Raw genomic sequence first — 21794 nt, 5'->3', positions numbered from 1 at the left:
GCTGCTTCCTAGAGGAAAACGCAAAAATTAAGACATTCGTCATCTTGCCCGACTCGTCATCTTGCCAAGTTCTCCATTACCTGATCAATATTCTCAAAAATAGCTAAAATGGCAAATTGTTTCAAACATATCTTTTTAATATTTTAAGCTAATTTCTAGGAATGAAATATTCCTCACTCATCTAAAAAATTCGATGCGTAAAAAAAAAAGAAAAAAAAACACGAACAAATAAAATAGCAGCACCTTTTAAGCAAAGCAGCTAATACACTTTTTTCCAGTAAAATAAAAATCTTTAACATCTTTCAAAACGAAAAAATAATAATAAAAATAAATACATCATATCAAAAAAAAAAAAAAAAAATCGTTTCGTTTTCCTCTGTTGCCAAAAATATTTCTTTAAATGAATTAATGTACTTACCAAAATAAATAAAAACAATAAAATGTCAACTTAAAAAAATACTTTTCATTGTCAAAAAAAAAAAAAAAATCGTCTGCCCATATCTTTATGTAGAAATATAAATGATTTCGAGTTTATTCACCGAAAACTGAATACCTAAATTAAAACTTTAGCGTGAAAATAAAAACAAGTCATATCAACAATAACTATTTCACAGTTAAAACCATAGCTGCGGAGTCAGAGTCGGAGTCTCTTTGTGGGATAAAGGAGTCGGAGACGAATATCCAAGAATCGGAGTCAGTCATTTGTCCTCCGTGTATAAATTTTTGCCAAAGCTGCGAAGTCGGAGTCGAAGTCGGGGAGTCAGAGTCCGACTAATGGTCGGGCACAGGGGTCAGATTCTGAGTCAGGTGCCCCTAAATTTTTGGAGTCTGAAGTTTGGCGTCAAGAGCTGTTTCCAACAAAATTTGCTTGAAAAAAATCCGCCTTCAAGTACGGAATCTACATTGACTTTCAGTTTCCCCGTAGGCGCTAATGTTAAGGGATTTGAACTGTTCAAAATTGAACGGAAAATTTTTCAAATCAAAAAGATATTTTATATACAAGATTTTCGACAAACGCGTTTTCCTACAAAGTTTGCTTGAAGCAAATTCGCCTCACAGTTCGGAATTGCTTTGAATTTCCCCGTAGGCGCTAATGTTAAGTTTTTTTGAACTGTTTAAAATTGAACAAAAAATAATTCAAATCAAAAAGTGAAATATGGGAATGAGGTGTCCTCGCCAAGATCTTGGCGAAAAAAAAAAGTTTGTTCAAATCGGTCTATTCATTCAAAAGTTATTAGGGGGGGGGGGACAGACCGACAGACATTTTTCCCCATCTCAATACCCTAGTTTCCAATTTTTAATTTTTCGATATTTATTTAATTATTTTATTTATTTTTGATTTTTTTTGTTTTTGTTTTTCGCGACATTTTAAAGATGCATTAAGCCTTCTTTCATGCTTTTTTCTTCTTTTTCTGACTTTTACTGGGAAAGTAGGCTAAAAACTACACAAATGGTTAAACTTTCTTCTTAGAAACACAAGTAATTAGTAAAATAAACATGACTTTTTGTCTCGATCTCCTGAATTATTTTATAGTAAGAGATAGTAGTAAACCTTGCTGATTTTATAATCTTGCAGTAGTTTTATGACAATTATTGACCTAGCGCTCCTCAGCTAAAATAACTTTTATCAAAGATTATATCGACAAGTTTTGGATAGGTGTTAGAAAGGAATACCCAGAACTGTCCACAACAGCACTATAAACTTTGATACCATGGTCTACATTTTACAACTGTGAAGAAGAATTCGCTATAATGATAAATTTTTAAATTCATCATTATGGAGATTTTAACACACACCTGTGTTTTTAAAACAGAATTTTAAATAAAAACACAGCAATAAGTTAATTTTCTTTAAACTTTTCTTCCACATCTCGCGAACCTCCTGGACACATCCCGCGACTCCCCTGGGGTGTCGCGACCCACCGTTTGAGAACCCCCGATCTAGTGGAACAATGGGGTCGTTTCCAAAATTTTAAAAGTATCTTTTTCTGAAAAAGCATGCTTAAAAATATACGATCTACCTATTTTTTAAATAATTTGTGTAAGTTTAATATTGTAAAAAAATTACTTAAATCGGTGCGCTTTCATTGTTTACATTTCTTGCCGATGCCCTCACAAATGGTGAAATGCCATTCTGCGTTGCCATTCACAGAGTAAAATATTTAATTCGCATCTTTACTCACATGTATTGGCAACGATATGGTTGATAGCAAGCATAAAGCGCAATTTTAATTCGCTGCTTGATTATCATAACGTGGAAACGCGGTACAAAGATGCGCCAAAGAGCATCATTTGTGACGTCATCAAGACCACGCCTTGTTTGAAAAATCGGACAGCTTAAAAAATTAATTAATTAAATAACTGTGGGAAAAATGAAAGAATTTTCTGGGTCCATGTTTTTTTTTTTTTTTTTGCTTATTCTATTAATTTCAGTGACTAAAAGTACTACTTTTGACTAAAGGAAATAACCCCATTCTGATCTCGGAAAGAGAGAATACACGTTTAGGAAGTGCTTTAAACAGTAATTGGAATGTTCATCATTGAAAATACTTTGCTATTACATGCAGTGCTGCGTTTTAACTGACATTAAATTATCAGCTTTCGTAATGTTTCTTTCTTTTTTCTTGTGCCAACACTAAATTTTCTTTCTAAATCAAACAGTGCTTGAACAATCTTTAGAATACGCCTCTTCCTTTTTACTAGTAAAAGATGTTGCAATTATTTTCCTTAAATTTAAACATAAAATTTTAAATATATATATAATGGAAAAACTCATAAACAAGACTTATTTTATGTCAATAGCTCAAGGGTTTAAAATACTGCTACTCAAAATGTACTCAGTGCGCATTTCCAACTTATAATTACTCAAATAATCATAAATGCGCTCCAATCTGAACATTAATTTGCTTCTTTATAGTTCACTGAGCACACTTAACGCTGCAGAAAGTCAAATAATGGTGCAATTTAAGTTTTATTTTCGACGCCTCTGGTGGAATAGTGTTGTAATGAAAGCTATTTCAAGACTTTTCTTTTATTAAACACTTTTATTATTAGGATGACAATAACCGTTAAGCATTTCAAGGGTTTTAATGTAGCAAAGAATTTCCTCAGTAAATAATGTATTTTAAGAGTCATTTTTCTTGATGCTTTTTTTATTTTACTTTTTTAGCAATTACATGCAATGGAAGATGAAAAGAAGAAACTAGATGGCTTCTGTGAACAAAGTCTAAAGCAAGTAAGCATAGATTTTTCAAGAACTTTTAAAAAACTGTTTAAAACTGCAACTTGCTAATTGATTAAAATGATTAAATTTTGTTCATTATTTTGTAACTATCACTTTTAACTTATTGTCTCAGACCGATTTAAATTTCTGTATAATTTTGTATACGTTTTTTATTGAATCACTTTCAAAAGAATTTCTTTATAAACACATTTTTAAAGATAATTTATCGGGATTGGTATTCGCAAGCCAAAGGAAAGTTTCGAAAATTCTTTCGTGCATTTCTCCATTTTGTTGCTTTTTATTTTTTTTTAATGCACGAGATACACACAAAACATATATTCATCAACGATATAAAGACTCAAAATAAAATTTCAGTCTATCAATGTTTGAAATAAATACGCGAATAGATAGATGCATAAAAAATTTAAAATAGCAAAATAAAATCCAAAATTTACAAAATACTTATCGTGTTTTGATGAAGCCCGGTCTCTAAACCGTTCTGAAACTATTAGAAGCAAGCTGAAATTTTCAGCAAAATGTGGTTATATTCGAGTATAAAAGTCACCTTTACGTTTGAAGATTGCCTTTTATTTATGTTATGAATTTTCCGATATTTGCTGCTTTCTCCGCATTGATGAAATCCTTTCGAACGAATTGCATCAAATAAACTTAGATACTATTTTTGCATTTTTAAACGAAATAACTTTTGAGCTATTTCTGATTTAGTTTAAAATTTAAACTTGCATCGCAAATACGTGCATCAAATCAGTTAAAACTAACAGTAGCGTAATTATTTTAAGAATTTGTTTTGAAAATATTTACGTTTCTCCTAACGCTTTTTGTGATATTAAAAAATGTACTTATAAGCATGCTAAAAGCATTTAGTTTTCCAAGTTTCCATGCAAAAAAAAAATATGAGTAAATATTGTATAGATGAACGGATTGTATACCCATTAAATCAGACTGTAAACATTTGTTTTGAGAAAACATCTATTTTAAAGTAAAATGAAATAAAGAAGAGGGGAGATCCTTGGTAAATTTAGTGTAGTAAAGGTATCACTGAATATGATATATTTCTAAAATGCAAATAGTTTTATTTGCTTAAAATATTGAAAATTTTCTACTCTAATCCTAAGCGACGTATTTTTAAAAAGCCCAAAATGCTTTTCCCTTGAAGCTTTTAAAAGCAACTACGCGATCAGGATTGGTTTTATTTTCTGTCCTGCTTTTTTTCTCTTGAACGAAAATAAAGAAAAATCCCAAGCTTTTCCCAAAAATCTGTCAATTTAAGTGACTGTAGGAACTACACACTAAGACCGCAAGTTATATAAAAATACAATGAACGTAACAAAAGATGAAAAAAAAAAAAAAAGAATCGCTGTCTGAAGCTCACTAGAAGGGAGAGAAAAAAAAAACGTTGCAGAAAAAGAATTAGAAAAAGAAACATAAAAACCAAAGTGCACTGTTGCCATATTTGTCTTTTCTCTTTAAACGTATAAAACTCCTAGGAGAAATGTAATTTGGCCTTGTGTGAGCGTAACAGCAATAGAGCTGAACCCAACTTACTAAAAGAAAAATAACTTTTTTTTTCCTGTTTGCTATTTGTTACCACAACTCCTTTTGTTTTCTTTAGGTAATCCATTTACATTAAGCTGACCGCTAGGTGATAAATAACAGATTGTTTATGTTCGATTTTTTTCTTTCCCTTAGGCCATCACTCAAGAACGCAGACGTTATGGTTTCGTTTTAGAACGCCAGTGTTCCCTTGCCAAACACTACTTGGCCTATCATACCAAGGTAAAACTTTTCGTTTTGTTTTGCTTACACCTTGTTAAATGTATTTAAAAGGAAATGTTAAAGAGCGTCATGTCTTTAGGTAAAATTTTGAAATGAGAACAAGAGATACTGAAGATAACATATATTAGTTTTTTTTCGAGCAGCGGAGTTTTATTTTGGTATTTTTTAATTTATGCCTAATAATTTGTTTATTACGCGTGTTTTACGATGATGACTCCCTTTTTAAGACATTTTTATGTTTTTTTTTCTATGAGGGGGAAGCAGTCAAAAGTTGTACTTGGTTCCCTTTGGGAGACCAAAAAAAAAAGGAAATATGGTTATGAACGACATATTTCAGAAAAAGCAATTGTCAATTTACGTTTACAAAAATGTGAAGGATTATTTCAAACGAACTTGTTACCCGTTTTTAAATATTATTTTCTTTTAGATTTAACAAGCTTGTTATAAGAGTTTCCCTTACGTTTTAATTGTTGTGCATTTATTTGATTTTGTTTTTTATATTGCGTTTATTTTTTGTTCATAGTGACTACACAGTAAAGTATATGAGCTGGAAAAGCAAAAGATAGCTTAAACTATGAAAACAGGAGTTTCATTAGATGATGCTTTTTTTAAACTACGCTTAACATATTTATTTGATGCATTGAAAATACAATGATAGATTCAACCCATATCGATCTTAGCCTTTCTTGAGGCCTTCTTTTTTTTGGTCATATGATGCAGCAGTTTGATAATCCTCATATATATAATAGCGATTTCAGTGTTCGAGTCACGCTCTGACGTCATCCACAATGAAACTCGCGCCATAGCATGATGATTTGATAATATTTTTTGGTAATGTTTGACATGCAGGGAAATGCTTTATTTTGACAAGTCTGAACTGAATCCTGTAACTTAACTGTTTGAATGGTAAGACTGTAGTTTCAGGAGAACAAACGAAGGAAAAGGTTGCCATTAATTAATGCTGTCTACTGGAGTTTACAATTAATCCACTGGAATTAGGATTACAATGACAACTATCAAAATATGACCAAACACGTAATTGCTTTGTTCAAGTGTAGAAGCAATTTTCACCCGTCATACCTTGACGGGTGATTTTCTAGACAAACAATAATTAAATATTACAAAAAAGTGATGTGCACTAAAAAAATATATACATCGAGGATTAAAAAAAAAGCATCACAAGAATCAGTATCGAAAATTGATGTGACTCATTCATCATAGCAGTTATTACATTGATTACTTTTTACACTACTATTTTAATTAACAAGATTTTTTCAACATGATTTAATCAATGTTATATAACTATTTTTTGTGATTTTAATATTCTTTGTGCTTTCTTGTTGTAGTTCTGTGTATAATTTAAAAAAAATTCCTGTATGTTGTAATATTAGATGTCCACCCTCCTTGTGAGGCAATGGTATCCCTCTTTCCCACAGCTGTGGGACACGGCTAGCAAACAGCTGATAGTTAGGATATACTGATTCGTTTTTAATCTTGCTTGCTATTATCGTGATCTGCTTTAGAACAAGTAATCACCAATTATTTTCCATGCGGTTCAAGTCAATTTGAATATCGGTCGATTCAGAAATATTGCAATAGCGACAGAATGCGTTTAAATAGTTATTGCTATGGTTCCCCCATTTTTAGGGGGGTAATATACATTTAGTTAGGGGTCTAAATATATGTTTAACTCCCTGTACTAAATGTAGATTAAGACTTGTGATTTCAAGATTAATTTCGCTTGAGAGGCTGATTTTTATCACTGCGTGATCCCATCAGTTTGCTACACTTTTCTGGAAAACTTTCCGAACCGGTGGGTAATTCGCTGATCGAGAAATTTATGTTTAAAGTTTCAGATACTTTTTTAACCTCTATTTTTCATCTTTCTGTGGAGAAATTTTTATTTTATGAATTTGCCAAGAAGCAGGAAAAAATTCGTTATTTTTTTCAATCGAAATTTTATTTCTAATTAATAACTAATAATGTTGTCAACAATATTTTGCTGTCTAGTATGTAAATTTCCATTTCAGGATCGATAAAAAATGGTTTTAGAGCAAATCAAGTAGGTTTGCAATGTGGAGCTAGCTTATTCCAGCAGGTGTTAACAGCAAAGGCGTAATTCTGAAGCATGATTATGCAACCCACTACTCAAGACGAACTCTGAAGGAAAAAGTAATGAGTTTTGGTGGGCTGTCTCAATCACCATGATCATTCGACATTGAACCACCTGGTTTCTTTTTTTCGGATCGATAAGTGACAAAAATAAGAAAATTTGTCTAACATCCAAAATGTCATTTTCAGATATATTGCTTAAAAACCAATACATTTTTATTGATCCAGGATTGGTAATTTGTACACTACATAGCAAAAATTAGTATCATAAGTATATTGCAAAAGTTAGTTGATAACGAAGTAAGTTGCATCACTGATTTAGGATAAAGACTTCGGAAAAAAAATCACGGAAAAAAATTACTTTCATTTTTTCCACTTTCTTTTTATACTGTAGAACAAAATGCAAAACGTCATAATCTTTTTGCAATGCATGAAAAGAAAAAAAGGGGATAGAGGCTTGTTAAAAGTATAAATAATATACAATAGAAAAAAGTTAAATCAAAGTATTATGTTTTTGTTGACTACGCACACAATTAGCACCATCCCCATCGTTTTACATGTACTTACCACGCAACTCAACACAACCCTTTTGGCGTGAACCCAAATTATTCTTTCACGTTTACACAATGCTTACTGTTACATATTGTTGAAGAAGGGCATTTGTTGCTATGCAGCACGGTACATTAATCAAATGCCGTCAAGTTCTGTGTTTCATAAAACCCAATCTGTCAGCGGATTACATCATTCATCATTTATGAAAGATGCAGAAAGACGATCAGAGTACGGAGAAGAAATTTGATGAGAAATCGCCTGGAAGATACTTAATAAGCATCAATGTCAACATTCATAAGCCGGTACAAAAGTTGTTGACTAATAAACGTGGATGTGTTGAAATTTAGCGATCAGAATATAATTCGTATTTTCTGATCATACTGAAGAGATTTGACATCATTTTGTAAATGTAACCAGAGCAAAAGATTTTGAAATGCAGTACAATGTCATGCAAACTTTTACGGAGTTGTCATTAGCATAAAAAAAATGTCTAGTAATTGATTATTAAATGCATACTTTTTGCGAATATCTTTCATGTTATAACTTTAAGCGATATTTTCATTTTCAAGTGAACTGTGTTAGTCTGTGTTTGAAATTAGTTTTGAGTTATAGTGTTAATTAACTTAATGCGTTTATTAATTAGATTATTTTGAAGATTTTCTTTGCGGCTTATGTTGAAAAGAAAAAGCAAGGTCTTCTTGATATTGCAAGTTTGATGTATACTTCTGGTTACTTTACATAACGAATTACTTAAGGTTACTGTAAAAAAGCTTAAATTTTGTTTTCAAAACAAAAACAAGGTTAATAGAAAATTTAAAATTAATTTTTTGCTTTATTTCAGAATAAAGATATTAAAATCCTTTCACATTTTTAATATTTTGTTACAATTTTATTTTTAATTTTAGAATACTTAGCATTTTTCGAGGAGGGTTATGCCACTGATAAATTATATTTTGAAAAAAAAAATTAATAAAACGTTAGCATTCATTAGAAAATGTTACACAAATAATAATTTTTAATTTAAAAAAACATAATTGCTGCTCCTTCTTCATTTTTGATATTTCATCTTTTAAAAATACACGAAAACTCATCTTCAATATTGCGAAATATTATTGTGTTAAAAACGTAAAAAAAAAAAAAATTCTTTAATGACACATTTTAAACACTATGATTTAGTCAAATAATACAAACCGAGAAAAAAAGTTTAAAGAACAAAAAACTATTAGAAAAGCAGTGCAATTGAACTATTTAACAGTCACTTTACTTTATTATAATTAAATAGATTGCTTCAAACCTTTTATAAGTTTTGTTAAATGTGTAAAACTATCATATACAAAAAAAAAAAAAAAAAAAAAAACATTTTCTACGTGAGACTATTTTTATGTGGTCCCTATCCACGCCATAAAAAAAAAATATTTTTTAACTGTGTTGCGAAAATTAATTTGTATCCTGATCATGAAGTTTCGAACAATTTATTTTTAATGCGGTCCCTATCCACAGCATAAAAAGATTTGGGTGTACTTTTTAATTGTTGTTAACATTTAACTTTATTAATTTTTTGGACCATAATCGAAAATCTCATGCTATAACTTTTCTTAAAGAAAATCAGAGATAAGATATATACGAACATATATTTTCTGATTTCTAAATTAGATGAAATATAGATTTTTTTTCTTTTATTACTCAAACGATTTAAATATATTTTATGCATTTTGTAATTTAAGGAAGATATAATCTTTAGTTGAATTCTAAATGTTATTCACATTAGATAAAAGTTAATTACCCACAGTAAATGTGGAAAAAAATTAAATCATTAATTACGCATATGAACAACACCTTTTATATATATATATATATATATATATATATATATATATATATATATATATATATATATATATATATATATATATATATATATATGCATACATTTATTGGCTATAAATGTAAGCAAAACTACACTGAAATTTCACATATTTTTAAATACTTAGAAAAGTAGATTTCGCGAGGAAGATAGATACAGTGCTTCAAGTTAAACTCAAGCAAGATGCTTTAATGACGGTTATAAATTAAAAGATATCGCTATCTGATAATCAGCTGAAGTTTAAACTCTGTGGCAACAGACCGTTCCAAATATCGACAGCGTTCTCACCTCTCGTCGATCAGAACGAATTATCGTCTTTACGGACTGTAAGTTAACAAACTAATCAGTTGTTTAGTGGACCGTAACCCTGATATAATGAGTATGTGAAATTCAAAATCTAAAAGTCAATTTTCATAAGTGTACGTGCTATAAAAATGCTGGTAATTAAGTTTTACAAGCAGTTAAACAAAACAAAAAAGGAAAATATTTTGACAAACCGCCAAGATGGATAAAAGTTAATCTCGTCATATGAATTTATGGGTTTGTTTGTACATTTTATTTCGTACCTGTGCGTAAATTCCTTACATAAACGTATAGTTTAAGTTTTAGCTAAATTTAGTACGAGGGACTTTAGTGCTCACAAATGCGTATAAAGGAGGTTCCTAAGTTAATAAAAATACTAACGAATTTACGTATCGTTTCGAATTTTATACTAATTTAAAACTCGGCAAAAATGCACAAGATTAAAGTTGAATAAATATCTTTGTGTTTAAAAAGTAAAGTAAGAAATAACAACGTTTAATTTCACAAAATTTCAGATTACTGCATAAGCGTGTTTCGGGATTACAAGAGACCCCATTTTCAAGATTTGAAAAAAAGGCTACTCGTAGCCCCGAAACAAGTGTATGCAGAAAATTTTGTGCACTTAAACGCTGTTAATTTATTATTGCACCAGATTGCCTTATGATAATTTGAACACTTGGTACGTTTCTTTAAAACTAACGTGATCGAAAATGCTCAGCTGAAATCGCTTCATTGCATAAAAAATTTGTGCTTGCAAGTATTATTTCTATTTCGATTAGTGCATTGAATCTATTTCGATTAGTGCATTGAATGTCATTATTAAAAATGAACAGTTTCCATCACAAGGATAAAAAAGAATTTAGCTTAAAATTGACCCTGCATGTTTAAACTTTAGACATTCACTTACTTAAGTTAATGGTAAAAAGTTCTAATGGTTCTAATGGTAAAAACGCTCAGTGATATGATTCAGGGAAGGGTGTGATTAAAACTCTATAATTAATGTTTTCTTCGAATAAAGAAAAAAAAAAGATAAAAGAATGGATTGAAATGATTTATCTTTTATTGCCAACACTGCTGTATCATAAACGTAACAACAACGCTAAAATGTACAAATACACTAATAGTACAGTAAAAATAGGGGTCGGACCCAAACATCCAAAAAAAAAAGCTAAACCTGGTGCAAATTGTTTATTACCCTCCCAATAAGAACAGGTAAAAAGTCCCACCCCATTGTGCGTCGGGTTTTGGAATGGGGGGCATCTAAAAATTGTTGTTTTGGGTATTTTTCCAGAATTTTTAGAGTAAATTTAAAGTGAGAATATTATGTCATACTAAATTTAAAAGCATGAAATTAAAGGTGTTTGACCCCCAAGAGGGATAACATAACCCACCAAGTTTAAATCAGGGAAATTTTTTCGTGAACTTCACTGCAATAGTTGATTTTAGAATGTAAATTCAAGGTCCCCCCCCCCGCCCGAAAGCGATGGCGCACCCCTTAAGTGTGACGGAGTATCCATCTTGAATAAAAACCCTCAAAGAAGAAAGAAATGCCCCTTGAAAAAAACTTCCTTAAAAATTTCGATGGCGCAAAGCTGCTCTATGAACCCCTCCCCTCATTCCCCCCCCCCCACCTGTGCACCCCTGTTAATTAGAATTTTATTCTGTGAGAGTTTATTATTTTACTATTATAGAGTGGTTTCTGCGAGGTTTGAGAATTTTTTTTAAGGAATAGAAATTATTTTTATTTAAATAGAGGATTATTTCGTCCCCCCCTTCCCCCCAAAACCCGACGCGCAAAGTGCTGGGACTTTTTACCCCTTCTTGCTGGAAGGGTAAGAAGTAATTTGCTACAGGTTTCACCTTTTTTTTTGGATATTTGGGTTTGGCCATTTTTTGGCCTAATTTTACTGTACTATAAAAATTTTAAAATATCGTCAAAATACTGTCATGCTAAAAATTCGCAAGATTTGTCCAAACATTCATTACCGAAATGGTACGTTTCGGTTAAATCCACGATGATATAAGTACAGGAATGAGAAAATAGGAGGCTAAGTTTTTTTCCCTATAGTGATATTTTCAGTCATTATTGATGTTCTAGCAATACTAATGTAGGAATATATGATTATACTGCTGTGCGAAAATAAAGCGCATAATCTCCAATTTTTTAAATATTTTTACTTTTTTTTTGTATTGTACTATAGTTTTATTGTACAAGTTTGTTTATCTGGTTTTCGCAGAAAATAAAAACACGAAAAGATGGCAAACTTCAACATTCCTCTATTGTTACTATGGAATCCAAAACATGTTTCTTCAAATGTCTCCGAACCTCATTTCTACAGATACTACGCTTTATCTTCCAACGGCAGTACAACATTAAAAAATGTTTTGAACAATTAATTAAGTGCATGCGCGCCTAAGTGGATGGGGCAAAGTGAAATAGTAGTTCATTTCGTTTACATATTCAATAATTATTATTACGTCACTTATGTATTCATTATTTGTAAACTTATACATTTATATACCTTCATTTAATGTACTTTTGCGACAAAAATAAAAAAATAATTATATTTCAGTGCAAGTTTTAGATTTTTCTTTGTGTACTGTAATTTGCAAAACAAATGTCTAATTTGTTAATTTTGTAAAACGTAAGTTCTCTCAACTATTTCACTTTGCCACATAACACTACTTTAATTTTAAGCAATTACCATCCCATAAAACATTCAAATAGTCGTATTTGAACTACAATCCTTTTTAAAAGCATTAATAACTATTAACAATTTTCCAGAGTGTTTTCAAAAATTCTTTTCTTGAAATAGAAGTTATTTTTTAAAATATACTATCACCAGCTTTTTCGCTACCATCGAATTTCAAAGTAGACCAAAACTAATAAGTAAGCTTCAGAAAGTACAACCATAAATTTAAATACTCAAACCGTTATTCTTGTTGAACGTATGGAAAGTTTCAGAAAGATTTCGAAGGGAGTGTAAAAATGCTCAACGGCAAAGGGATTCCCTAAAAAGCATATTTCTTCATCTAAAAACCTCGGGAGTGTGATGTTAAAATGACAACTTCCAGATGGTGATCATTCGTAAGTTCTGCGCATGTTCAAATTAGAATCTAATCGCTGGGCTGTTTGACAATTCATCTTTCATCGTTAGAGCTTTTCGGCAAGAGAGTTTTCTAGCTTTGTAATTGCTGTGGGAACAGAAAGTTCTGTTAAGTCTCAAATAGAAGCATTGTCTGCAGAAAATATTATCTAAGTTCTGTTTCTCTCCCTCTCTCTCTATCTTTTGAGGATGTGAGAAATTAACGGATGAAGGTTTTCTAAATGCCCTACTACGTAGATTTGAACAGATATTAGAGCATCTGTGTTCCGTTTTAAGTTCAAAAACTTTCTTTTGAGAAAAATTTGTTACAAAGGTTAAACTTCTCATTTAAGCAGATGATTATAAATAATAGTTTTATTATGATTTTTTTTTGGAAATGATTACTTTTACATGTCACAGTGTTAAATGCACTGAATGACTAAAAGTATTGGGACATGTTTACAATTTTACGGATTTCTTCAGAAATAAAAGAGCAATTGCTCTGTAATATTTTTCACATAAAAAATATTCTCCAGCTGCTATTACTCATTTAGGGAACTAGCAACAAATAGAGAAAACAGAAAAAGGTTTTTGATCATCCTTCATTGTAAATAGCAGGGAATAAGCTATAACTTTCTGAAATAAGTTAACGAACTTAGTGTAATTTATCCTTTACGTTTTCGTGAAAATATCTTTTATACCCACGGAGAAAAAGCATTCCTTTCTTAAATACAACTTTTATTTGAAGGTTTTCGGCAAACACGCAGTTAAACGTGTTTAAACACGCAGAGTTTACCATCAAACGTTTCTAAACTTTCAGAATATTTGACAGCATACTAGAGAAACATAATAACAAAATTTGAAATTAAAAGATTGAGAATTTAATGAAATATGAACGTTTAATGTAATTAATTTTTCACTGCGCATGCACATGCGCTTCATAATCCAAAGCCCAAATAGATCTTACAACTCGTAATAAAATTCCAGCTGGTCACATAGTGAAAGAAGTTAATTCAGTAAGAAACCACAAATCATAAACTTAGGCGAGTTTGTTGTTCAACGAACTGTCTTGATTGAACATCAATTATTGAAGAAAAAAAAGTTCCAAATATCTTTAAAAACATTTCAAAACATTTTTATGAAAAAAAAAGGAAGGAACATAAATTTACACTGGACGAAATTTCCTTAAAAATTCACATTTTCACCCTTAAGAGAGATCTTCTCATTACTTGCACTGATTTTACAAGAACTCTTTCATTTTTATTATAACCTCCAAGACCATAAACGTATTTAATAATTTCTTTAAAAATGTAAATTATAAATGAAACACGAAAGCATGTCGGTAAAATAGCGCTCAAAAGTAATGACCAATATGAAAATTTTTGTATGCATATTTAAGAATCCGTATACAATACTAAACGAGCTTGGTTTTCATGTACAGTTTTTTCATTTGTTAAATCCAATTATGTCAAGTAATTGAGTTTGTTTTCTAATAACGGCATTAATTTGCTTCAAAATAATGATCTTAATCTATATTTAAAAGTAGTCTTAATTTATTATGAGGTTTAAAAGTCTTAATATAAATGCTAGGAAACAAAAGCTTTGAGAAAGGCTAGTTAAATTATGACCAAAATATTTTTTAAAGTTTTTCGAAGGTATGCTTTCATTCACCAAAAATGTTTTTAAAGCATTTTTGTTAAATAAATAATAAATGTGTTTAAAAAAATTCTATTCGTTGTTTTTCTCTCAAAAAAGTAATCAAATCGCCGTATAACAAGTGACGTGAATGTTTGGACCCTTAACTTGATATTAAGAAATCTTAACGACCATATTTTAATGTTGCACACGTGTTCGGTCGACATAAGGGATTCTTTCTACGATAGGTCGTTAGCTCCAAATGCCATTCTGATAATGCTCGTAATGTCTTTTTTTTCCTGTGCGCTTCATGAGATAGGTTGAAAAAGAGAAACAGGCGCTTACCCTGTGCTCCTTTCTGTGATCCTAGAGTGCCTCTCTATGTGATCCTACCCTTTTATTTCCGCTCATTTCAAGGCTAGATAATCATTTCTTTTTATGTAAAAGGTACTATAAATTTTTATCTTGTAATGTATCTCTTTGTATATTGCTGACTAAGGTGTCAGTCGTAAGGAGATACATGATTGAACTTTTTCTTGGGGGAAATGTTTTGAGTTGCATTTAAACCAGAAATCTAGATAATGAAATATAAGTTGCAAGACGTCTTTCTTGAGTTGTTTCTACGCGTTACGACAAGTTCAGTAATTTCTAATCTTCTAGAACACTGCAAACATTGTTAGTCTCTTGAAAGTAATTATCCGTATAGTGATTTGAAAAGTTTAAATTTTTGCTTATTTCAACGGAAAAGTATGCATTTAAAGATAAAAATCAATAAAACCTCTATAATAGGAAGTTTTGTTTTCGGTTAACTGCTAATATGGCACATAAAAATGAGGGTCCTTATTTCTAGTGATAAAATTAATGTTACTTTTTAACAGTACTTTGTCTATGTTTCTAAATATATGTTAATTTGAGATGATATTTTATAGAAACGGATATATCATGTAATAAAATAAGATATGGGATAGCTTTTATGCTTTTCTTTTTAAGTTTCTTTAACTTTCGTCTTCCCTAATCCTATTGTTCGTATTTTTGCAAGTTTAAGGTCGATACATTTTTAAACACTTTTAAACATTATTTAACTGAGGGTAAATTAAGAATAGAATATAAGATACCTAATCACTTTCGTGCTACGTTTTAGAATTTCGACCTTCATTCACTAAAAAGCAAAAGAATTTATAAGTCTGTCCTTCTTGGTAGACTGAGACATTTCAATTTGAAATTTTGATCTTCTTATAAAAGAAAACATTTTGAAAAGTCTACAAATGTATCCAAAATCAACCAGATTTAATCGTGTTCCTACTGAGGCGCATTGCTGTCCGACTTTCAAAGATTTAATTTGTTTAATTTTATAAGTTTTTTTTCACGAAAAAAAAGCCTATTTTAACGCGACCAATCAATATTTGTATCTGGGACCGAGATGTGGCTCTTCAGTCAATTATTCCTTTGAAGTTAATGGGCATTATAAATGCTGCTGATCGGAAACAAAAGCATTTATTGTAAGTATTGCATCAGAAACGCACTTTGAATGATGCCGTAGATGAACTATGTTTTTCGCTTCATGTCTAAATAGCGTTTCTTAATGCGTTACTTCCTATTGTACTCTCCTTTGAAAAATGTATATGGTACTTGCCGTTTGAGGCAGTGAGAAGCAAAGGTATTAAGTGCGCAAATTAATAATTTCCATGTAACCTGTACAAATGGTAGGAGAACCTCTCCTGTATTTCGGGATAGGGGATGGAACTTGTATCCCTGGTAGGTGCTCCTGTACACCAGGATTTAGAAGAAAAAATAGCGAAAACCTATGTAGGGTATGAACTCCCAATGGGTTTTTCTCAGAACTATAAAAGGTCCACTTATATCCCTTTTGCTTCTCATTGACATACAGGTAGTTATCAAAATAATGGAATCAACACTCTGTGACAAGTGTGTTGGGAATCGGTATTTTGCGCCATAAATGTTCTGTTGATAAAGGTGCCTTCTGACTTTAATCACTCACACTGGTGAATCCAGATTGTGATTGAGTTCTCTGGTCATTTTTGCTGATATTGTTCGCTTTTTAGACATTCGAATCCTCTTCAATACCGTCGGTTTCTTTCACTTAGCTTCTCTTTCCGTCCACTATTTTGCTTTGCCGAGCTTGTCTTACCGCGCTGCGTGTATGCTGTCATGACTTTCGATACTGTACCTCTAGAAACACCAAAAAGTTGAGATGTTTCAGTTACACTTGTTTCAGCTAGACGCGTTCCAACAATTAGGCCTCTTTTAAAATTTGAGAGTTCCGATATTTCACGCGCTTGAAAAAAATTTAAGGCGTCCATAACTTCAGTTAATCCACCATATACTTCCAGAATATGTACATTGCTATTTATAAATAAAAAACAGCAGGGGTGCCCATCCCCCCCAAGCTCAATGGCGCAAATTCCCCCCCAAAATTTTTCTCGCTTTCGAATTGGGTTAAACAAAAATTTTGAAAATATCTAATTTCCAGTCGAATTCCCGGGGGGGGGGGGGGGAGCGCTAACAAATACCATTTGAACTTAAATATTGTTGGATTGTTCCGCCTCGCTTTCCCAAAATTTGCAACGTGGACCTTGAGTAAACAAGTTTTGGAGACCCCTGAGTTTTGCTGCACCTTTTTTTTTTTTTTCAAAGGTATGAATAATTACAGGGAGAATGGATTCAACTTTCTGTTTAGGGATGGAGTGATTACTAGATGTATGCAATATGAACCTTGAAACAGAAATATAATAGTCAGTTAGCTAGAGAGTACGGGGGGGGGGTCTCCCCCGAAATATTTTAGAAAATGTATTTTTAAAACCAGTTTTAGACGACCTCTTTTGATGTTTGGGGGATAAAAGGTTTGGTGGCCTCTTTCCGGTAATTTTTCAATATTGAAACATCAAAAACGCAATTGTAAATAGTCTACCGTTGTGTTAGGGAGAAAGGCAGGTTCAGGGCTCTCCTCCGATAAGTTTTCAAAATTGTAGTTCTAAAGAAGCAGTTTTTGACTATCTGTGGTAATGTTAGGGAAAAAAAGAGATTCGGGGGCTCGCCCCCGGAAAATTTTCGTGATAAAAGTCTTTAAAACCATATTTTAGACTATCTATGGTTAGGGGACAGGCAGTTTTCTGAAATTGATCCTCTAATATTACAATTGTAGCCGACCTTTGTGACGTTAAGAAAAATAGTTTTTGGAAGCTCTCCCGGAATTTTCTCGAAGAAGCCCTAAATTGAAATTTAAGACGATCTTTAATAATGTTGACGAAAGTGGCGCTCCACTTAAATTTTCGAACCTGTAGCTTTACGTAAAAACGCAGTTTTGATAGATCTTGATCAGGGCCGTCGCTAGGTCAAAAAACTGGGAGGGGGGTACACATTTGGCTGCCCCCTAATTGTTTAAAACGCATGTTCCAATATGCAGAGAGAGAGATTTAGCTTCTGGTTTAGCAGGGATAGTCATTTTACTGGACCTTAATACAAGCAATATAAATTTAATTGTAAGGAGAATATTCAATCAGAAATAGAGGGTGTCGAAGTGCTACCTCCTGGAATTTTTTCGAAATTGAAGATATAAAAACGCAGCTTTAGAATATATTTTAAGTTGGGGAGGAAGTAAGTAGAGAGGAGGTCCAATATATCCAATAATTTTTACAGAAATTTTGGTTCCCAAAACACAATCGTACGTTATATTTGATTATGAGAGGCGGTCCGGGGGTTCTCCCCCGGTAATTTTGCAATATTTTTAGTTGAAAAACTCGGATTTAGACGATCTATGGTGATGTTACAGGAGGAAGAGACTCGAAGTCATCCCCTGATAAATTTTCAAACTTCTTCAAACTGCAAGCACGTAATTGTGAATTATTTCTGATTGCGACAGGTAAAGGGGGGTCCGGGGCTCTCCCCCGGGAAAAATTTGAAAATTGCAGTTCGAAAAATGCAGTTTTAGACGATTTATAGTGATATTAAGGAGAATAGAGATGCGAACGCCATCCCTCCAAAAGTTTTTGAAAATGAAAGCTTTAAAATGTGGTTGTTGACTTTTTTGTTAAAATGAAGTGCACCGCCAGTTTCTTGAAACTAAAGCTCCGAAAACGTAATTTAAGCTTTACCGAACTTACTTCACTTACTTCACTGAAGGAGGATTGGGGGGGGGGGGGAGTATTGAAGGGGCTCACGCACAGAAATGTTTCGAAATTGAAGCACTGAAAACGAGATTTAAGACGTTTTTCGGTGATGTTGGCGAGAGAGGGGGGGGGGAGCATTCTCTCGAAAAATTTCCGATCTGTAGAAAACGCTGGTTTAGAAGATTTTTGATAAGCTAATGTTAATGGGTGGAGAGATTCGAAGTCCTCCCCTGAAAAATTTTAGAAATTGAAATTCAATTAACGCAATCGTAGGCGATTTTAAATACTGTTAGAGGAGTGGGGAGTTTGGGAGATCTCCCTCGAAAAATTTTCTGAAGCCTTGACAATAAAATTTTTGAGTATCTTTAGTAATATTAGGAGGAGGTCAGGTTCGAAAGACCTCAGGGAGTTTTTTTTTAAATTAAAGTCCAAAAGACGAAATTTATTCGGCCGTGAATGATGATGATTGATTAATTGAGAAGGCAATGGGTTTTAGAACGTTTTCCCGAAATTTTTTCAAGGCCTATGTTTTAAAAACTCAATTCCTGACCAGCTTTTGGGACGTAAAAAGAAGGAATTGGAGTTGTCCACCTCAGTTTGGCTACTTCCCTGTCTTCATTTTAAGTTTTAATTATTGGTAAACATAGTGTGGTAATACTTTCTTCCTATTTTAGTTTGCCAAACACGATTATTTGCTTGGATTTTCCATCGTAAAATTGTCAATTTCCAGCCTAATGTTTTTGTTTTCTTGAAACACAAGCGTCTGCGGCCCCAGAAAAAGAACTTTCAACATTTTGAACGGATATGGTAATTTTGTGCGATACCTTAGGTCTTATTTATTCCACTTCATTTTATTTTAAATGTTCCTCCTGCATCTCTTGATTACGCTTTGAATTACCCACGATTTTTACGTTCAAACATTTAGAACTCCTGGTGTGATCATTCATCACAATATTTTTAATCTCTCTTAGCATCAAACTGTTTTTTTCCCCCTCTCTCTCTGTTTCAAATATATTTCTGCGACCCAGGCATTTTTCTCCACTAAGCAACGATTTTTAGAACAATATTTTTCATCCAAAAAATTACATATGGGTAATGTTTCGGCGGCCCCTATGAAGCCATCCTATTTATTTATCTATTTTTTTTTTTTTTTTTTAACTGAAGAACCATGAAGCATGGTTTTGTATAACCAGGGCAGCCGAGAGAAAAGCCGTGCACCATGTTAGTTTTTTCGCCGCTTCTCCCTCCTATTATGCTAATTTTACTCATGCACAATACTTGAGTTTGAGCCAGGTTCATAGTTTCCGCTTAAGCAGACATACCCACTCTGTGGCCTAGTGAATAGTGCACTGAATACTATTTTTTGCGTTAAAAATGTTTGAAACTCACATTTCCGCGGCCCTTACTTTGACAATCTGATTAAAAGAGAATCATGGATGTTTCTAAATGGTATTTTAACATTACTTTTTCCATTTAAATTTTACTACAAAAATGCTTTTTGTCACTATTATTTCAGTTGTTCATTTGTATTTACTATTTTATTTTTTAAAACAACGAAGAGTTTTTCCTTTTTCCTCGTTTGTTACATCTCTAAAAGGAAATTGGCGGCTCCAATTATTAAAAACTGGGGGGGGGTAGCTTCCCCCCCCCCCTTGGCGTCGGCCCTGATTTTGATGATGTTAGTGGAAGGTGAGTTTCAGTGCCATTCAACCGGCAGTTTTTCGAAATATATACTCCAAAACGCAATTTTAGGATTCTCTTAGATTATGTTAAGAAGAGAGGGGGGAATCAGGGGCTCTTTCTTATAAATTTTTCAAAATTGCAGTTCTAGAAACGCAGATTTATCTCTTGATGATAAAGATGGTGTTATTCGGGCGTTACAGTGAAGGGCGTTCTCCTGAAAGTTTTCCAAAATTGAAGTTACATAGTCAAAAAGGATGGATAGCACACAGATACCCTGTGGCAGATATCCTTCGTAAATCCTTAAAAATGGATTCAGCTATTCAGCACACATGGAAAATCAGAACTCGAGAATTTTAACGATTCAAATATTCTTCTATGCATATCAGATACCTCTATGCTTCCATCGGCGAAAACCAACATCACTGAAAGTTTTAATAAAAATAATCTAATGAAAAATTGAACCAGTCCGTTTAAAAATGGTAGAGAAGATGATAGTAAAGTGAAATGAAAAAGTCTACACAAACTTAAGCTAGTTTATGAAAAAACTCTAGTAATTGTCGATTAGAGGGATTAAAAATATGTTATTCGCAAACTTCAAAACTAGTTCTTAACGATTGTCAAGGTGCAAATGAATCAATGAAAGACAAGTGCATAGTGGTCAGAATTATTACAAACAATAAACTAAGGAGAGGAGAAAACTTTTTATTTTAGTCATTTTTGATCTCTCTCTCCCTCTCATCACTGTCACACATATTCATCATGCATAATTGTTCTACTTCAGAAGATTTATAATAAATTAAATAGGAAGCAAATCGTCTGATCAAGCTTTGAAACGGGCACAAACTCCATCCCGTCTCTGATGTTCCCTTTATTGAAAAGAGACACGGGTATTAAATTTTGGTAAAAGTACGTGAAAAAAGTATTACTTATGCATCTATTTCTTGTTGAATAAGATTAAATATTTTTTCCTTCCAAAAATCAAAAATTTCATGTTCTAAAGAAAATCAAAACTTCCTAGAAAAAAATCCCCCCCCCCAAAATTTTGATGGCGCAACTTGCGCCATAATCCCCCCCTGTGGGCACCCCTGAAAAACAGGTATCTAGTTTTATTCTTTATTACGTACGAAGCACATTCAAAAGTGTCACTTTTATTCACGGGTGTTTCCATTATTTTGATAACTACCTGTACATTACATTTGATACTTTTAAAAGTACTTGACATGTGTCTATCAGCTGAATTATAAAGAATGTGATTAAAAAGTAGTTTAAAGCTCTAAAAATATATTCTATCTAGGGTCAAGCAGTGTTACAACACAACCTAGAGCAATGGCTTGAAATTGTCAAAACGAGGGAGTTTTTGCCAGATTCAATTGAAAAGATGTTTGATGGAGAAAACGTGTGCAAGGTATTTG

General features: G+C 32.2%; 1 protein-coding gene across 1 annotated transcript in view; it reads left to right on the top strand.

Annotated features, from left to right (window-relative positions):
- The window catches only part of LOC129217262 (brain-specific angiogenesis inhibitor 1-associated protein 2-like), a 206042-nt gene that overhangs the window by 172887 nt on the left and 11361 nt on the right, over positions 1-21794 (top strand). The window contains exons 7-9 of the mRNA XM_054851533.1: positions 3170-3235; positions 4934-5020; positions 21677-21787. Of these exons, the coding sequence (XP_054707508.1) occupies positions 3170-3235; positions 4934-5020; positions 21677-21787 (264 nt within the window). The remainder of the gene's footprint in view (positions 1-3169; positions 3236-4933; positions 5021-21676; positions 21788-21794) is intronic.

Source organism: Uloborus diversus, chromosome 2 (genome assembly GCF_026930045.1).
Source record: "Uloborus diversus isolate 005 chromosome 2, Udiv.v.3.1, whole genome shotgun sequence".
Lineage (NCBI taxonomy): Eukaryota > Metazoa > Arthropoda > Arachnida > Araneae > Uloboridae > Uloborus > Uloborus diversus.
Note: the sequence above shows the minus strand (reverse complement) of the source record. Positions and strands in the feature narration are given on the sequence as shown.